The sequence below is a fragment of the Bos javanicus genome, chromosome 1, assembly GCF_032452875.1.
Source record: "Bos javanicus breed banteng chromosome 1, ARS-OSU_banteng_1.0, whole genome shotgun sequence".
NCBI classification, from domain to species: domain Eukaryota; kingdom Metazoa; phylum Chordata; class Mammalia; order Artiodactyla; family Bovidae; genus Bos; species Bos javanicus.
The window spans coordinates 74,842,300-74,860,521 of NC_083868.1; the positions used below are offsets into that span (position 1 = coordinate 74,842,300).

At 41.7% G+C, this 18,222-nt stretch overlaps 1 protein-coding gene across 1 annotated transcript in view; it reads left to right on the top strand.

Moving 5' to 3' along the window:
* MB21D2 (Mab-21 domain containing 2) overlaps positions 1 to 17,271 on the top strand; it is a 124,354-nt gene extending 107,083 nt beyond the window's left edge. Inside the window, exon 2 of the mRNA XM_061412857.1 lies at positions 14,224 to 17,271. Coding sequence (XP_061268841.1) covers positions 14,224 to 15,488 — 1,265 coding nt within the window. The 3' untranslated portion in view covers positions 15,489 to 17,271. The remainder of the gene's footprint in view (positions 1 to 14,223) is intronic.
* The last annotated feature ends 951 nt before the right edge of the window (positions 17,272 to 18,222 follow it).

The following is an 18,222-nucleotide window of genomic DNA, read 5'->3' on the forward strand; positions in this document are numbered from 1 at the left end:
CTCAGAGAACAAGAGGAGATGCCTTTAGGTTGCCATATAGCTTATGGTCAGCTTATTCACAAGCTCCTAGTTTCTCACTTTCTTCTCTTTATAGTATGTAATAGGAGTCCCTTGGTTGCAGATATAGTAGCTCTGGAGTCTCTCTTCATGTCAGGAAAAGTGTCAGATTGACATTTCTATTCAAGTATATGTGCTAAATTGCTTCAGTCATGTCTGACTCTTTGCAACTCTATGTACTGTAGCCCACCAGGCTCCTCTGTCCATGGTTTTCCCAGGCAAGAATACTGGAGTGGGTTGCCATCTCCTTCTCCAGGGGATCTTCTCAACCCAGGGATCAAACCCACGTCTCTTATGTCTCCTGCATTGTCAGGCGGGTTCTCCTTCACAACTGTCGCCACCTGGGAAGCCCCTCCAAGTATATCAATCTGAAAATTTTCACCCTGAAGGATTCCAGTAAACTCTCAATGTAGTGGCTTACTTGGAAGATGATAGTAAGATGCATGAGGGAGCAAGGAGAGCCGTTGAGACAAAGGGATAAAAGCCAGTTAAGGGGCTGTTGGTGAGCAGATTCATCTCTTGGGATCCTCTGGGAAGCTGTGTAGCACTCCTCTTAGAATTGTCCCACCACAGTCTGGGCAAGTTGGGGCATTTGTCTGCTGATCCTTGCCTGCCGCTGGTGTCTGCGGAAACTCCCCTGTGCCTCCCAGTGGTGCCGAGCAGAGATGACCCTCTGGCCCAGGAGCAGAACCACTGACCTTGAGGAGGGCAGCTGCCATCTTGTAGGAAATCACCTACCATGGCTGCAGGACAGGGATGGCATCAACAAGCTCTCCTACACACACACACACACACACACACACACACACACACACTCAGATATGCACACATACTAGGAAAAAGGGTAAAATCGGTGAAGTCAATAATAATAATAATAAGTAGTAGTTATTTTAAATCTTCTTTAGATGTGAAAATGGTTACAGTTCTAAGAAGATTTTGTCAGACAAATATCTCGAAGTGTTTATGAATGAAATGAATATATCTCGGCTTTACTTTAAAGAATTACAGCCAAAAAATATAGGGATAAATGAAACAAAGAATGGCAAAAGTAATTGTTGAAACTGAGTAGTGGGTCCATGGCGATTCATTATACTATTATCTCTATAATTCGCTATGTTTGAAAATTTCCAAAGTAAATAAAATTTAAGCAGGAGTTATGCTAGCCAGTGACAGATTTTAAATCCTTTTGCTGGATCTTGTTTATATAAATTGCAGTCGTTTTTGAGCTAACATAGCAATTCTAAGTGTATAGTGTAGACCATAGCTAGTAGAAGGTGAAGGTGTTAGTTGCTTAGTCATTTCCAACTCTTTGTAACCCCATGGATTGTAGCCCACTAGGCTCCTCCATGGGATTTCCCAAGCAAGAATACCATAGTGGGTTGCCATTCCCTTCTCTAGGGGATCTTCCCAACCCAGGGATTGAACCCGGGTCTTCTGCATTGCAGACAGATTCTTTACTGTCTAAGCCACTAGTAGAGCCTCTTTTTAATCAACAGTGATGCATTGGCTGCTGGGTCACAAGGGGAATATCTCTTGCTGCACTCAAGGATAACACTTGGGTTGTTTTGATTTTTTTTTTTCCCCCAATTAAAAGGCACAGAATTCTTCATGCTTATTTCCCCATGGTTCAGCATATCTGAGCTGAATTCTGCACGGAGGAAGAACGTAATGGTGGTAGATACTATTATGTCCACAAAGGGAAAAAAAAAAAACAAAAACTGTCTTGTTTCAGAACTCAGTAAGAACTTCTGGCTTAGTGGTTAGTATGTCCTTTGGTAATAATGCTCTTGACCACTCTCTGTCTCTTTAATCTGGTAGCAAAAACTTGGGGGATATGACTTTAAAATTCAGGCTTTGCTATTTGATTAAAGTAAGCAAATTAAGCTATGCACTTGAATATATAGGAACATTTTCAGAGATTGTCTTGAGGGGTGAAAGAATCTCAAGGATGCCTTGGGAATTAAAACACTTGTGGCATGCTCGTTTAGAATTGTCAAAGCGTTAGGTCTGCAGCACACATGTGCATGCTCACATTGCTGTGTGTCACAGCACTAAATGTTCACTTAAAAAAGTCATTTGTAATCATGTCTTTCCTATAATCCTTGACCCATTTTGCTCATAATACTTCATTCCCCAGGGGTGGCTAAAATAAGCTTTTAATCTGCTTTAAAAATCATTTCCTCAAAAATAGAATTTATTTTTGGAGAGAGAAAGAAGCTTCCACTAACTGTTTCTTGTAATGTTTTAAAGGTCCATAGATATTAAATATTTACTCTCTCAAGAGAGCCCATTTAATTGGAAAGCATCATGGGATAGTGAAAAGAGTATGATAACAACCTGAATTTTCATCCCTGCTCAGTTTTTATGGCAATGGACAGTTCATTCAAGTGTTAGTTATCTTGATTTCCTCATCTGTAAAATGGGGACAAGATGACCTACTTGAAAGCGCCAAGAAGACAGAAAAAAATGACACGGGTGAGACGTTCAGTCTGTGCCTTAATGCGTAGCAGAGCCAACCAGTCTCTGTGCCCCTCTCAGAGAGCCCTCTACATGAGATGTGCATACTCTGAGAATGTGCTTTGTAAAGTCAGTCCTTCTTTTGCTGTGATGTGTTATTGCTAGTATGGAGATCTCTTTTTATTTTTTTATTTTTTATTTTTTTCTGTTTTCTTTGTTTTTTTTTTAATTATTATTATTATTATTATTATTATTTTTAATTAAAAAAAATTTCAGGTATACACGTGCTCCCCATCCTGAACCCTCCTCCCTCCCCCCCCCCCCATACCATCCCCCTGGGCCGTCCCAGCGCACCAGCCCCAAGCATCCAGCATCGTGCACTGAACCTGGACTGGCATCTCGTTTCATACATGACATTTCACATGTTTCAATGCCATTCTCCCAAATCTTCCCACCCTCTCCCTCTCCCACAGAGTCCATAAGACTGTTCTATACATCAGTGTAGATCTCTTTTTAAAATTGGCACGTTGGTTGGAGGGTAGGACAGCAGCTGGGCTGCAGATTAGAAATGACAGAGTAAAACAGGTGAGAGAGAAGAGCCTCCTGTGTTAGAACACAGGATTCGCCTGGATTTCTTCTCGTGCCTATTATGGAGCCCACATTGGATGGTCATATGTGGCTACACGAGTCTGTGTTACAGTTGTCTGCCTTCAGCAGTAGACTTTGGTGATGGCCAGCCACCTCGGCAGACATCTGTACTCAGGCTCTATCACGTGTTAGTATTTTTAGTCTTTACCCCTGCTGAAGATGCTGATTGGTTATTTCTTGGAACAGGAAGTTCACTCTTGCTGTAGGCAGCCTTGTTAGGAAATTCTACCAGATAGATGAGTTTTCCATTTATAGATTAGACTGATTTTTTTTTCCCATATATACTCCTTCTACTTAGTGGAATTATAAAGGTAAAGTTCATTTCTCCTTTACCAGGACAAGTCATCACATATTTAAAGGTATATCTCATGGTCTTCTTGAATTTTCCATTCTCCAGGATAAGCAATTTGCCCTTCTCCTCCTCCACTGTGTTTTGGCTAGGACCTTTATTCGCTTCTTTCAAAGTTATTATCTCAGCTTGTAATTATATGTTCATTAGAGTGTGTGATTATTTGATTAGTGTGGGAGTTGTTTGTGCTGCTTATCAGATATTTCTGTCTCTCTGCTTTCCTTGAATGAGGTAGAACTGCAGTTTCTTCCCTGGGGTTGGGTGGGACTAGTTTTGGCCAGCGATGTGTGAATGCAAGTGATAGATGTCATTCCCAGGCCAAAGCATGTAGCTGCCGAAAAGAGATCTCCCAGGGCTTCCTTTTCTTCCAGTAGAGAGTCTTTGAAGTTCTAGATGAGGGTTACTCTATCCGTCTGGATCCTGGATGAAGGAAAGAAGAGCCCCAGCCAGCAACCCCTGCTGGTCACGTGGCATGAATGAAAAATAAGACTTTGCGGTTTGACATCTGAGTTTTAGGTTCATCATAATCTCGTCTTTCCTGATCGAAGCAATTGTATCTGGCTTTCTCACTCCATGATAAGGATCATGCAATGGGGACTGTGGGTTTCTCTTGAGTTTTCAGTATCTGACAGAGTACTAGCCCAGAGGAGGCACCTATGGGTCACATGCATGATTTTCACATTCAAATCTGAGTTTTGAATGAATGGGTCACATTCAAATCTGAGTTTTGAATCCTACTTCCATCCTTGCAATTTACTGGACTTGGCTTCCTTCATTATTCCTCCTCTAAAATAAGAGATTCTACCCCTGCCTATCAAACCCAGCTTTCCAGTTTCAGGGTCACAAAGTAGTTTGCATATACATCCCCAAATAAGGAAGGAATACAGGACAGACTCAGCTGCCACAGGCAGAGACAAAAGAGGATTTGTTGTTGTCGTTGCTCAGTCCCTGAGTTGTGTCCAACCCTTTGTGACCCCATGGACTGCAGCATGCCAGGCTTCCCTGTCTTTCACCATCTCCCGGAGTTTGCTAAAACTCATGTCCATTGAGTCTGATGCCATCCAACTATCTCTGTCATCCCCTTCTCCTCCTGCCTTCAGTCTATGAGGAAGGATACGTTTAACTTAATCCTGAACATCTCCTCATGCGAAGAGTTGACTCATTGGAAAAGACTGATGCTGGAAGGGATTGGGGGCAGGAGGAGAAGGAAACGACAGAGGATGAGATGGCTGGATGGCATCACTGACTCGATGGATGTGAGTCTGAGTGAACTCTGGGAGTTAGTGATGGACAGGGAGGCCTGGTGTGCTGCAATTCATGGGGTCGCAAAGAGTCGGACATGACTGAGCAACTGAACTGAACTGAACATCTCCATTAGAAGTTTCTTGCTTCTTCTGAAGATCAGGAGAGAGGCAGTCTGGACATTGCTGATATATTTCTGTATCCTTGTGTAGCTTTATGATACCATATTGGCATCACTCTTGCTTTTCACTTGCTACTGTTTTTACCTTTCAAGAATGAACCTCCTTAAATGATCAGTCCTTTTGTAAATTAAAACCTAGCTTTCCTGCCCTGTTGTAGCTGTGGGAGGCTGCTAGGTGGCGCTAATGAGATGCTGTCCTTTGAGTCTTGCCAGTAAGTCTTGCTTGGTAGAAACTATGAGGTTTTTTAACTATCCCAAGAAGTTAAAAGGAGGAAAAGGGCAAGACTTATTAGATGGGAAAAATATATTGATAATGTGGGCACATCTCCAGAAGCCTCTGTTTATTGATTGCCACTTAAGAACCAGACCATACACTAAGTAATTTGGTGTGTATTTTCTTTTTTTATCCTCCTGGCCACCAAACAAGCTCTTGGTTGCTGTTCTCCCATTTCGCAGAAGGGAACTGAGGCCCAGAGTGTTTGATTAGGTTGGTCCTCGATGACTAGTACTTGAACCAGGTCTAACCCATGTTCATTCTATTCAGAGTAGCTTAGTAAACTTTGCCAAAATCCATCAACTTTTAGAACTTGAATTTTAATTTTTAAGAAAGACTAGAGAGGCTTTTACTTTTTTCCCCAACCTAATCTTTGATTTTATAGAGATGTGCTGATAATATTTCCTAGTACATTATATGGCAAATACCATGATTCTTAAGTTGTGGTTGATGAAATAGTCAAGTTGACTGAACCAAACAGTACACCCAATACAGAGTTGCCCACCTATCCCAAAGTCTGTATTAGCCCCTGCAGTAATAAAACCCTGACAGCCGGAGCTCATAGACGAGTGAGTGGGAGAGCATCTTTCATTTACTGACCCTCTTTGCCAATTACTGTGCCAAATGCATTATGTTGTTGTCTTGTTAAGGAGGGACAGTAAGTCATGAATGCACCCACTATGATTATAGGTATAGAAAGTGCTAAGGTCAGAATTCAAATCAAGGTCCTATAGGGGTGTGTAGATTGTTCATTTTACAGGACATTTGTTCTGACGAAACAACAAAAGGCTGGAATCCCGCTCACCCTCACATGCCAGTCTGTGTGCCGTGCTGCCCCATGGCAGCCTCCAGAGGAGGCATCCCTGGACCAGCTTCAGTCTAGGTACAGGGAGGAAAGGATGCTCCACTCACGTCCCTTCATCTAACATGCTTTGTAGGCCTTCACGTGCTCAGAGCCTTGAGATAGATTATCAGCTCTGTGGGATAGGAGTTGTTTGGCTAATCCAGTTTTATAGGTAGTGGAGAAAGGGAAGAATTTATGGGGAGAATAAACTACATACTACGTGCTTGCATGTGTGTTAAGTTGCTTTGGTCATGCCTGACTCTTTACGACCCTAGGGACCGTAGCCCACCAGGCTCCTCTGTCCATGGGATTCTCTAGGCAAGAATAATGGAATAGGTTGCCATGACCTCCTCTAGGGGATCTTCCGGATCCAGGGATCGAACCTATGTCTTACGTCTCCCACATTGACAGGTGGGCTCTTTACCACTAGCGCCACCTGGGGAGCCCACTATGTGCTTAGATATTTCATATCAACCCTAGAAGTGCAGTTTTCTTTGTTTCATTTTGAATAGGTGAGGAATTGGAAACTCAGAGAATTTAAATAATTTATCAGTCTTACTTAAGTAGTAAATGACAAACCCAGGATTCAAACTCAAGCCTATCTTGCTCTAATTCCAATGTTTTCACAGACATTAGCTTAAGATGGGAAAAGATCAAGGAAGACTTCTTTGAGGAGGCATCTTTCAAATCAGTCCTATTACTATATATATTTAGTCAATAGGTTATTACCATCCATGATTTAATCAGTTCTCTAAAAGGTTTAAAGAAAATCACATGCAGTTGGGGACTTTGCTGGCAGTCAGTGGTTAAGACTCTGTACTTCCAATATAGCGGGTGTGAGTTCAATTCCTGGTCAGGGAACCAAGATCCCACATTTTTAGCCACACAACATGGCTAAAAACAGATAAAAATAAAAATTGTATGCAGTTTTTCTCAGAGTTATGCTAAATAAAACACTCTCTGACTTATATTAATAAAACATGTAGTTGTTACTATTAGTGGTCACTCAGCAGATTATTGACAACTGGGAAGCCCCAGTTGTCTCACTTCTGTATTTCCTGTGTTTCATAGGGTATTTATTTGGGAAAAATGAGTAGCTTCTTGTAAGACAAATCAGGTGCATTCTTCCTTCTGATAAATGCGGATTATCAGGCATGATCTGTTGCCTGTCAAGGTCACACTAAAGCTTTGAGCAGCAGAAGTGCAAAGCTGGCATTTTGCCTTGAGACCTGCGCTGCTTCCCTTCCCAGCCAGTTTGCATTCATGTCGAGTCGAGTATTGTCATAGGGAGAATGGTGTGCGTGTGCCACTCTGACCTTCACAACCACTGTGGGAATAAGACAGTCCTGTTATCCTGTCCCTTGGGCTCTGTGACCTTGAATGAATGATTTCTCCTCTCTGAACTAAAGTGTTTCACATATAAAGTGAGGGACACCATATAGATCATTTCTATCTGTGAATAAAGAAAATGCAAAAACTTTCCTCAAATTGAAGTCATTAAAAATCCCAAAGATTGGTGACTTTTTAAGAGGGTGGCCATGCCCACTTCTCAGAATGCAGCTCAGACAATCAAGCCTGACAAAAATATTTCAAGCATAAATTATTATGTTCTTACAAGAAGGTTTTATATTGTTTATTAACAGCTAAGGAGACTGCTCCCCTAGAGAATGTATCATAGTCATAAAAGGACTTTGTCAAATTTATCCCATTCTGTACCTTTCCTACTATTAAGGATCAGTGCCATAAAGACACTGTTACTGATATTTCACATAAGTTGAGGTGAAAAGGTAATAGTTTTTTTATGAAACAATGAATATTATTGAGATATTCAGGTCTTTTTTATCTACATAGAAATCTTTTTTATATACATAATCAAAGATATATAGAGAGGTAAAAGGTATTCTGTAGCTTTAATTGCAAGACATAAAAGTTTTACCTCTTTGATAGATCTTTATCCCCTCACCATAGTTAGGAATTCTTTTTTTTTTAAAGGAATCTGTACAAGTACTGGGCTTCCCTGGTGGCTCAGACGGTAAAGCATCTGTCTGCAATGCAGGAGACCCGGGTTTGATCCCTGGGTCGGGAAGATCCCCTGGAGAAGGAAATGGCAGCCCACTCCAGTACTCTTGCCTAGAAAATCTCACGGACGGAGGAGCCTGATAAGCTACAGTCCATGGGGTCGCAAAGAGTCGGACACGACTGAGTGATGTCACTTTCATTTTCACATACAAGTACTAATTTCATGCATCTGCTTACTGGTTGGGTTCTCATATATGCACACCAGTGAAGCTGTGAAGGTGGAAGAAGACAAATGACACTTAGTTCTTGTGTTCTGGTGTCAGCCATCCAGTATTATATGTTTGTGATAGACGTTAATAATTTGAATTCAACAGAATGTGGAAAAGTTTTATTCGCTGGAATATAAGGGAGTCTAAGGCAGAGTTCCATTTTTCACTTGATGTTGTAAAGCAAAGAACTTGATGTTCTTTTTGTTTCACTTGATGTAAAGCAAAGAACTTAGGAGGATAACAGGAACTCAGTCCTTAAACTTTGAGACCCAGTACGGTAATATTAAGGTCCTCTTAAGTAGAAACTATGAAAGAAGTTGAAATCAATTACGGAAAGGGAGGCTGGGAGGCAGTTTTACTTTGTTTTTAAGAGCAAACATATGCCAATGCTTCCCTGAAAGGAAGAGACCCACCCAGGGGAATAAGCTCTTTCTCCATCCCTCTTTTTCTCTGCTGCTAACGAGCTCAGTGGTATGTGTTCAATCTGTCTTTTGTTCTCACTCACGGTTTTGGATAATTTACTAATAGCTACACAGTCAGAGACACTTGATATCACAAAAATATCCTGTAATTATACAAAAATCCTTGGATCAGTTCAGAGATGGCATTTGTTGAAACTAATGCCTACAGCCAAAGTGTACAGTAGAATTTTTTTTTTTCCCTCTCAGCCCCTGGCTGTGTTTTCGTTGCCTGGCAACCCATCTGGGATGATAGCTGATGTCAGCTGATTTTCACTTATACTTAGCCCAGGAAAGTTTTCAAGGAGGGCATTTGAGTTTGTATAGTGCTGGGGAAGGCTCCAATTTGTGCTACCAAATAATTTGTACAAGTGCGGACTAATGGGCTCAGGCAGGCTAAATGTAAATGTGGAGGTCTCGGGGGATCAGCTTCCAGAACAGTGTGGCCTTTGGGACTTTGTTTCTAACTCCTAAGAGCTTAGCAAATGAGCTTCAGCTATATTCTCGCTACTGCTCAAGTTCTCACTTCCCTTTTTAAAGAAATAAGAAGTGTTCAACATTATTCTAACTCCTGAATATTCAAATTTAGGCAAATACATTATATGGCTATTCTGAAAGAAGGGTCAACATTTTAGGTACATAAGCAACAATTGGGAGGAAAAAGGAATATTCTAGTGTACACACTAACAAGCTGGCTTAAAACTCAACATTCAAAAAACGAAGATCATGGCATCTGGTCCCATCACTTCATGGCAAATAGATGGGGAAACAATGGAAACAGGGACAGACTTTCTTGTCTTGGGCTCCAGAATCACCGGTGACTTGGTGGATGGTGACTGTAGCCATGAAATTAAAAGATGCTTGCTCCTTGGAAGAACAGAAATGACAAACCTGGACAGCGTATTGAAAAGCAGAGACAATACTTTGCCTACAAAGGTCTGTATTGTCAAAGCTATGGTTTCTCCAATAGTCATATATGGATGTGAGGGCTGAATAATAAAAAAGGCTGAGCGCCAAAAAACTGATGCTTTTGAACTGTGGTGCTGGAGAAGACTCTTGAGAGTACCTTGGACAGCAAGGAGATCAAACCAGTCAATCCTAAAGGAAATCAACCCTGAATATTCATTGGAAGGACTGGTGCTGAAGCTGAAGCTCCAATACTTTGGCCACCTGATGTGAAGAGCCAACTCATTGGTAAAGAGCCTGATGCTGGGAAAGATTGAAGGCAGATGATAGTGAATGAGAGGATTGGATGGCATCATAAACTCAATGGACATGAGTTTGAGCAAAGTCCAGGAGATGGTGAAGGGCAGGGAAGCCTGGTGTGCGGCAGTCCATGGGGTCGCCCAGAGTTGGAGACAACTGAGTGACTGAACACCACCACCACTAATAAGTGAAAATGTGTTAAAATTTCTTTAATCCAGCAGAGGGCAGAAGGGAATTTTAGCTTGTTTTCCTCACCTGTAACTATTGGAACAAAATTGTGGCAGTGCAAGTAAAGTTCAGTGACGGGTTTGTAAACAAATTATCCCCAGCCCATTACTGCACATGTTATTCTGGTTGTGTAGACAGATCCTCATCAGTGCGCTCAGAGCCAGCTGGATCCTGCCTAGGACAAAAGGATGTATAGAATTTTGTGCAGTGTCCATATAACAGTGCTACTAATCAATTCAGATCTTCTTACTAATTGCTGTAACCATGCGGGACCCCATGGGGCCTTCCCCCATATCCTCACCTTTATCTCCTTTCTAAAGTACCTAGATAATAGTACTTGATGTACATTTGCAAATGTATAAAACCTCTCCCCCTCCAACAAATGGAAAGTGTTAACCACTTATTCACCAGGAACACACAAGCCCCAAGGCCTTTTGGAACCGAAGGACTGATAAAGTCAACCCTTGTAACACCACCCTGTTCCCTCATCATCAGCCAATCAGAGAATTGTACACAAGCTGATCACATAACCTGCGACACCCCCCTCCAACCCCCCAACCCCTGTCCTTCACCTGCCTTATGAACATGCTTTGCTGAAAACTTTCAGGGAGCTTCTGGCTTCTAACGGCATAGGCCACCTTGTCTCTCTGCATGGCCCTGAAGTAAACCTCTCTCTCCTCCAGACTCCGACATTGCAGTTTCTTTGGCTTCATTGTGCTTCAGGCTCATGAGCTTGCATTAACATTACAACCCAGCATGTCAAGGTTTTCCACATGTATACTTGTGGCACTCCAAATGCTAGAGTGAAACAATATATGAAATAATGAGTAAATTATTTCAATATCAAATGTTTCTTTTTAATTTTTTTTAAATTGGAGGATAATTGCTTTACAGTGTTGAAATGTTTCTTTTTGAAAGTATCTGTACCTCCATGTGAGTCTGTAAAATAGTAAAAATGATTTTCAGCACCCTACCTGGAATTCTGAAAGTTCAATCCTATCTTTTTAGAGCTACTGCTAAAACTTGGGGTGGTAGTAGTTATTACTTTGTCAAGGTGAGATTAATACTAAAATATGATAAGTGAGGTAACCATCTTTGTCTTGGTGTTTATGATAACTTTCAACTCTGGTGGCTGTCTGACTTTTAAAAACCACTTTTAAAAGGAAAAGAGATTGTTTAGTGCTGATTTGTAGTGAAGGCTGCTTGGGTTAGTATGTAGTGTTTCAGATTGGGTTCCTCATGAAGTAGTCCCTGAGATGGAGTTAGAATATTTATAAAGAAGCACCCTGGGGACCTGCACCTGTGGAAGGGAGGGGAAAGAAGCAGGATCAGGTGGAGGGTGAAGTCAGGTGTCCTTGCTGGTACAGTGACAGCCTCAGTTGATCCCACTGGGAACTCTGGATTCCAGTAACTTGTCAGAGTATCCTGTACTGGGGCACTTCCATACTGACTGTTTACAGTATGTGTACCTGTCACCCTAACCCCAACCACAGGTGGTGATCTTGGTTGAGGTGGCTCTTTGCAGTAAGATTGCACTGACTTTAGGGACTGCACTGACAGCCCCAGTACCTGAGACAAGAAATCCTTTATTGAAGAGGGATCCTGTTGCCATATCACAGCACAGAGTGTGTGCACAGTCTAAAAAAGTCAGGTATACTGAAGTCTCTCTGATGAATTGTTGCCTCTTTAATGTTGGATAATTTATTGACTGCTTTAAAAAGAAAGTGATCCTTACTACTTGTTGTTTGGAAAATAGGATTTTAAAGATGAAAAGAGCACAGTTTTATAAACAAATGTCAAATTCTGAAATACAGTGATAACAGACACATATACATAGTTTATTTGCGTTTGGATTGCCTTATGAATAAAAAACTGCCAATTAAAAGTAACTGCAATGACTAATGGAATGATAGTGGGAAGTCATTCTTTTTGATCTTTCAGGAAAAGATATTAAATAAGTCATGGAGTGATGCTGATAGTTTGTCAGATAATGAAGCACAGCTAAATACATAATAAAAAGACAGGAGTCAGGGAAAGTAAACTTCTGTTAATATGTTATTCGTGGAACAGTCATTTCTGTCTTGCCTTTGGATAAGTACTTCATATCTAAGCCTACTAATTTCCTCAGTTTTCTCCTTTGTCATTCAGTCACAGCTTCAGTTGTGTGCCCACTGAGTGCAGACCTCTATTCCTGCTTAATACATATTTGAGACATGGTTCTTACTCTCAAAGAACTCGTAATATCATCCCCTAAAATCACATTTGTTGTTTCACTGCCTATCTCATTAGAAAAATATACAATTTGGGAAGATATTAAATTCATGGTGCAGGAGATAAGTTTTTGAATTAATTTTTTCTTAAAAGTCCCAGTGTTTTCATTGGCAATAAACATTTCAGTTGTTTTTGTGAAGACAGCCTCAGTTTGTTCAGTTTTTGAGAAAATGTCTATCGTATCAGTTCAGTTCAGTTGCCCAGTCATGTCCGACTCTTTGTGACCCCATGAATCGCAGCACACCAGGCCTCCCTATCCATCACCAGCTCCCGGAGTTCATTCAGACTCATGTCCATCGAGTCAGTGGTGCCATCCAGCCATCTCATCCTCTGTTGTCCCCTTCTCCTCCTGCCCCCAATCCCTCCCAGCATCAGAGTCTTTTCAATGAGTCAACTCTTCGCATTAGGTGGCCAAAGTACTGGAGTTTCAGCTTTAGCATCATTCCTTCCAAAGAAATCCCAGGGCTGATCTCCTTCAGAATGGACTGGTTGGATCTCCTTGCAGTCCAAGGGACTCTCAAGAGTCTTCTCCAACACCACAGTTCAAAAGCATCAATTTTTTGGCACTCAGCCTTCTTCACAGTCCAACTCTCACATCCATACATGACCACGGGAAAAACCATAGCCTTGACTAGATGGACCTTTGTTGGCAAAGTGCTGTCTGCTTTTCAGTATGCTATCTAGGTTGGTCATAACTTTTCTTCCAAGGAGTAAGCGTACTAAAGTCTAAATACCCAAAGTTTATCTGTAGGTCTTTAAAAGTGATGTTCCATGAATAAAGCAGCTAATTTAACCTCCAACTCAAACATGAGGGCTTTTCTTGAAGCACTTTTGTATCGGTATTTAGTATGAGACAGGAGTGTTTGCAATTTCATCATACAGAAAGGTGATTTGAAATTTGGGACTGAAGAAAACGAATCCAATTTCCTTTTCTATTAAGGCTTTTAAGTGAAACTGGCTTATTAATTTTTTAATGCTAGTGCATGCCAACAATAAAGAATCCAGTGACTGTTGATACGGTTTGTGCCACTGTCTCGACTAATGCTAAGGCACCAGCAATTTTGCCCTCCTTTTCCTTTGTACCATCAAGTGTCAGCTCAAGTGTCCACACATTGAAAAAGGTCAATAACATACTGGTATTATTTTGAAGAGTCATGACCTCACTGCCCCCTGGAAGTATCCCACTTTCAGTGTCCACAGCTCCTCTTGCATAGAGGAATGTTTCAGCAGGAAGGTCTGGGGAAGGGTGACTGCTTTGGCAAGAAAGGAAAGAGCCAGGCTTTATGTGATGACAGCAGAGATGGAGAACAGGGAGGGAATGAGAAATGTTGCAGAGGTTATACAGATAAGATTTGGCATTAGAAAGGCAAGTAAGAGTTGAAATTTACTGAGGTTTTCAGCCTGAGTGACTGAATGGGATGGCAATGCCAGTAACCAAGGTGATGACTAGGGAAGAGGAGCCCCGGGTTATGATGGGAAATGATATTGCTTGCACTATGAGAGAAGAATCTGCATAATTCTCCCATCTTTTGGAAAAGGGTGGGTTCTAGCACCGATAAAAATGAACAAAGCACTCTTGGCTGGGCCCTTGTAGCAGCCTAAGATGTGCTTTGTATTGATAACAAATGATGGCTCTTGGAACCCCAGCGTATTCTGTGTTGATGAATAAGACTCTTGTGTCTGTGCTTCCTATCAGCCTGTTTTCTCTTTCTGTTTCTAGGAATGGTGCAAAAGCTGGACCAAAAACTGCCAGTGGCCAATGAGTACCTGCTGCTTTCTGGAGGAGTCCGAGAAGGTGTGGTAGACCTGGACTTAGATGAGCTTAATGTCTATGCCCGAGGGACGGACTATGATATGGACTTCACTCTCCTGGTGCCAGCCCTTAAGCTGCATGACCGTAATCAGCCTGTGACACTGGATATGCGCCACTCAGCCTTATGTCACTCTTGGCTGAGCCTTCGGCTCTTCGACGAGGGGACGATCAGTAAATGGAAAGACTGCTGCACCATCGTAGATCACATCAACGGTGCCACCAACTACTTTTTCTCTCCAACCAAAGTGGCTGACTGGTTCTATGACTCCATCAGCATTGTCCTCTCAGAGATACAGAAGAAACCCCAGAGAGGGATGCCAAAGGTGGAAAAAGTGGAAAAGAATGGGACCATCATCTCCATCATTCTGGGTGTGGGGAGCAGTCGCATGTTGTATGATATTGTCCCAGTGGTCTCCTTCAAAGGTTGGCCGGCAGTGGCCCAGAGCTGGCTCATGGAGAACCACTTTTGGGATGGGAAGATCACTGAGGAAGAAGTCATCAGTGGGTTTTACCTGGTGCCAGCTTGCTCCTACAAGGGAAAGAAAGACAATGAGTGGCGGCTGTCCTTTGCCAGGAGTGAGGTGCAGTTGAAGAAGTGTATCTCCAGCAGCCTCATGCAGGCCTACCAGGCCTGCAAAGCCATCATCATTAAACTCCTGTCCCGGCCCAAGGCTATCAGCCCCTACCACCTGAGGAGCATGATGCTCTGGGCCTGCGACAGACTTCCGGCCAACTACTTGGCCCAAGAAGACTATGCAGCCCACTTTTTGCTGGGCCTCATTGATGACCTGCAGCACTGTCTGGTCAACAAGATGTGTCCCAATTACTTCATCCCTCAGTGCAACATGCTGGAGCACCTGTCTGAGGAGACGGTCATGCTCCATGCGCGGAAGCTCTCCTCGGTCCGCTCAGACCCAGCAGAGCACTTACGCACAGCCATCGAGCACGTCAAGGCAGCCAACCGGCTGACGCTGGAGCTCCAGAGGCGAGGGAGCACCACCAGCATCCCCTCCCCGCAGTCCGATGGAGGGGACCCCAACCAGCCTGATGACCGTCTGGCCAAAAAACTGCAGCAGCTAGTGACTGAGAATCCGGGGAAGTCCATCTCTGTCTTCATTAACCCTGATGATGTCACAAGGCCCCATTTCAGAATTGATGACAAATTTTTCTGAGCATTTTTGCTGCCTTTTTTTGTTTTGCTCTGGTTCTAAAACTCTCATAATACGTAGTGTGGTTTGTGATGCTGTCTTTCAGGGTTTTTTTTTTGTTTGTTTTTTGTTTTTTTTTACATATCCAGCCTGGATTGGATCTGTTAAGAACACATCTTAAGTTTCCTGGTTCTGCAGGATGGTGCAGACTCTGAAACAGTATATTACTATTTCATATTCTGCCTCTGATTTTGCTGTTTACTTTTTGTAGTTATTGTTTTGTTTTGGTGTTTGTTTTTTTTTTAAGGAGAACTTGAGCCATAGATGAAATGCCCATGAATTATCTCCCTTCTTTCTGTTTTATACTTTGTGCAGAATTGCTGATGGGAGTGGGGAATCTCTCTTCCTGAAACTTCAGGATTCTATGTTTTATTTTGCTTTTCTTTGTGTTTATTTTTTTTTAATGAGTGTTCATCACTACAGATATTTGAAAATCATCTGAATCTGGAAACTACCTGGTACGTTAGCTGGATTTGTCGATACTTTTTTCGACCAGTGGCCAGGGTAATTTCTCCCTCTCTGCCAAACAATGTAGACTTGAAAGTGATAATGCTACAAATTATGTTTGGAGCAACTTCATTGAATGTAATTGTCCTCAAATCAGAACTTTGGATGGTTTGGAAGGGTGTCTTTGACAACTTTCCAAGTAGAATTAAGGTTTCCAAATGGTAGTTTTAGTGTGTGTAATTATTTGAAGCCTTATTTAAATCCTGTTAATGAACATACCATTACAATTGTTATTTGCACTAATGAAATCTTTGCCATTGTCGGAGTTCCAATGCGTGTGTTTCAGTATAAATTGACATCTACTGTTGAAATGCTATCATTTCTTCATTTAGCTCATTCTCTTAATCAATAGAATGATTCTTAGTGTTTGTTTAGTTCTCCTTTATGTGGGTTCCTATTTTGTCCTCTTTGAATTTCCTGGTTCCTGTCTTACCGAGAGAAGTTTTTCAAGTTTTATACCTGCTGAGTGACTTTATCTGAAGCTGGGGAAAATGTATGATTGATAAAGTAGTTGTCTTTGTATGTATAGTTGATCCTTGAACAACACAGGTTTAAACTGCGTGGATTCACTTATATGCAGATTTTTTTTCACTAAATGTGTTAGTTGAATGTATGGGTTTGGAACCATGAATAGAAGGTCCACTATAAAGTTATATATGGATATTCAACCTCACAAGGTCAGTGTTCCTAACCCCCACATTATTCAAGGGTCAACCATATTTCTTTCGACATTATAGGGTTAAGCTTTTTTGTAGAGTCTCTTTGGTTCTTCTGAGAGTTTTGAGAAAAACTAGAAGGAAAAATGAATATTAATCCCCAAATAGAAGATACCATGCCAATTCAAAAGCAGATTTTGCCATAGAGCAGGAACCAGGAAATAACTGAGTGGAAGCCTTGGTGTAGAGGTGTCCTGTCTTTAAGAATGAAAGTACTTGCCAGGTTTAGGTGCTGCAAGGCACCGGTTCCTTGTTTTGGTATGGACTCATTTCAAACTGTAGTGTTTGGGAGGCCAGGGGCCTGCCCATCTCTCAAAGGATTACTGTGCTGTCTACTGTTGGAAAGGTCAAGCAACACTTTGATCTTGAATGTCCAGTCTCACGGGGTAGATTTTGGCCAATTGAAATCAGGCATATGCAGTCTTGGTTTTTGCATGGGAATTATTGTAATGCTTATGAATGAAAATGAAATCATTCAACCATCTTAAATCAAACAAAAGTAATAATAAAAAAAACATACTGGCCTTGGAGTTTTGTTGTTATTTGTTAGTTTGTAATCTGGAAACTTTTCTTATTAGTAATACCAGTAGTAATTTTCAGTAGATATAGCCCTGGGCTTGCTGTTGTCTTTCAGGCCAGATGTCTCTATGTAGTGAAAATCCAATGTCCAGTCTTCCCTGTCTCCAATTTTCCTGCTGGTATCTACCTATCATCTACGTAATCTATGTCCTTCTCAGGAAATAACTTCATCCCCAGCTCTGGACATGCACCCTGATTGATGTAGGCCAATCAAGATAGCCATTTCCCTGATCACAGTCATTAGTTACAGATTGGGCATACAGTGCCATCTGTTCCATTCAGGGACATGCTTGCGATTCTAGTTTTGGACGCTGGGACAGCAACATGCACCCTGGATGTGGAAGAGGAAGCACTTGGCTTTGCTATCAGTGAGTGCCATGAACCTAGGGCTCTTCAGTCAGACATTCTTAAAGGTGAGTAGAAACGAGAGGTAGTCTGGTAGCTTTTCTTGTCTGAAACATAAGCAAATCACTGACTTCTGTCCTGAAGCCCTGAAGATTGGTTAAAATAATCTCTGTTTCAAGTACGGTATAAAATGCCTTAAGGCAGAGGTTGTCAATGTAGTATTACTTAAATCTGCTTCTTTAGGTTGTGGGAATTTATGAGCTATAACTCAACAGGATTTCAATTCTCTGATGGGACCTGTTTTCACATATCTGAAGAATAGATTATTTTGGACTCTATAGCTTTCTTAGCTGAAGTGGAAGTAAGATGCAAGTAACGATTGGTTTCAGAGTGGATGGAGCCAAACAGGACCAGTCATTTAAAAAATAAAAACATCCCTGAAATTCCTGTACAGAGTTATTTCCGGGAAAATGAGAGGCAGGTATATGTGGCTAATTTTACTTTCCAGTGCAGTTGCTTCTGGGGCCAGTTGAAGAGCCCCTATGACTGAC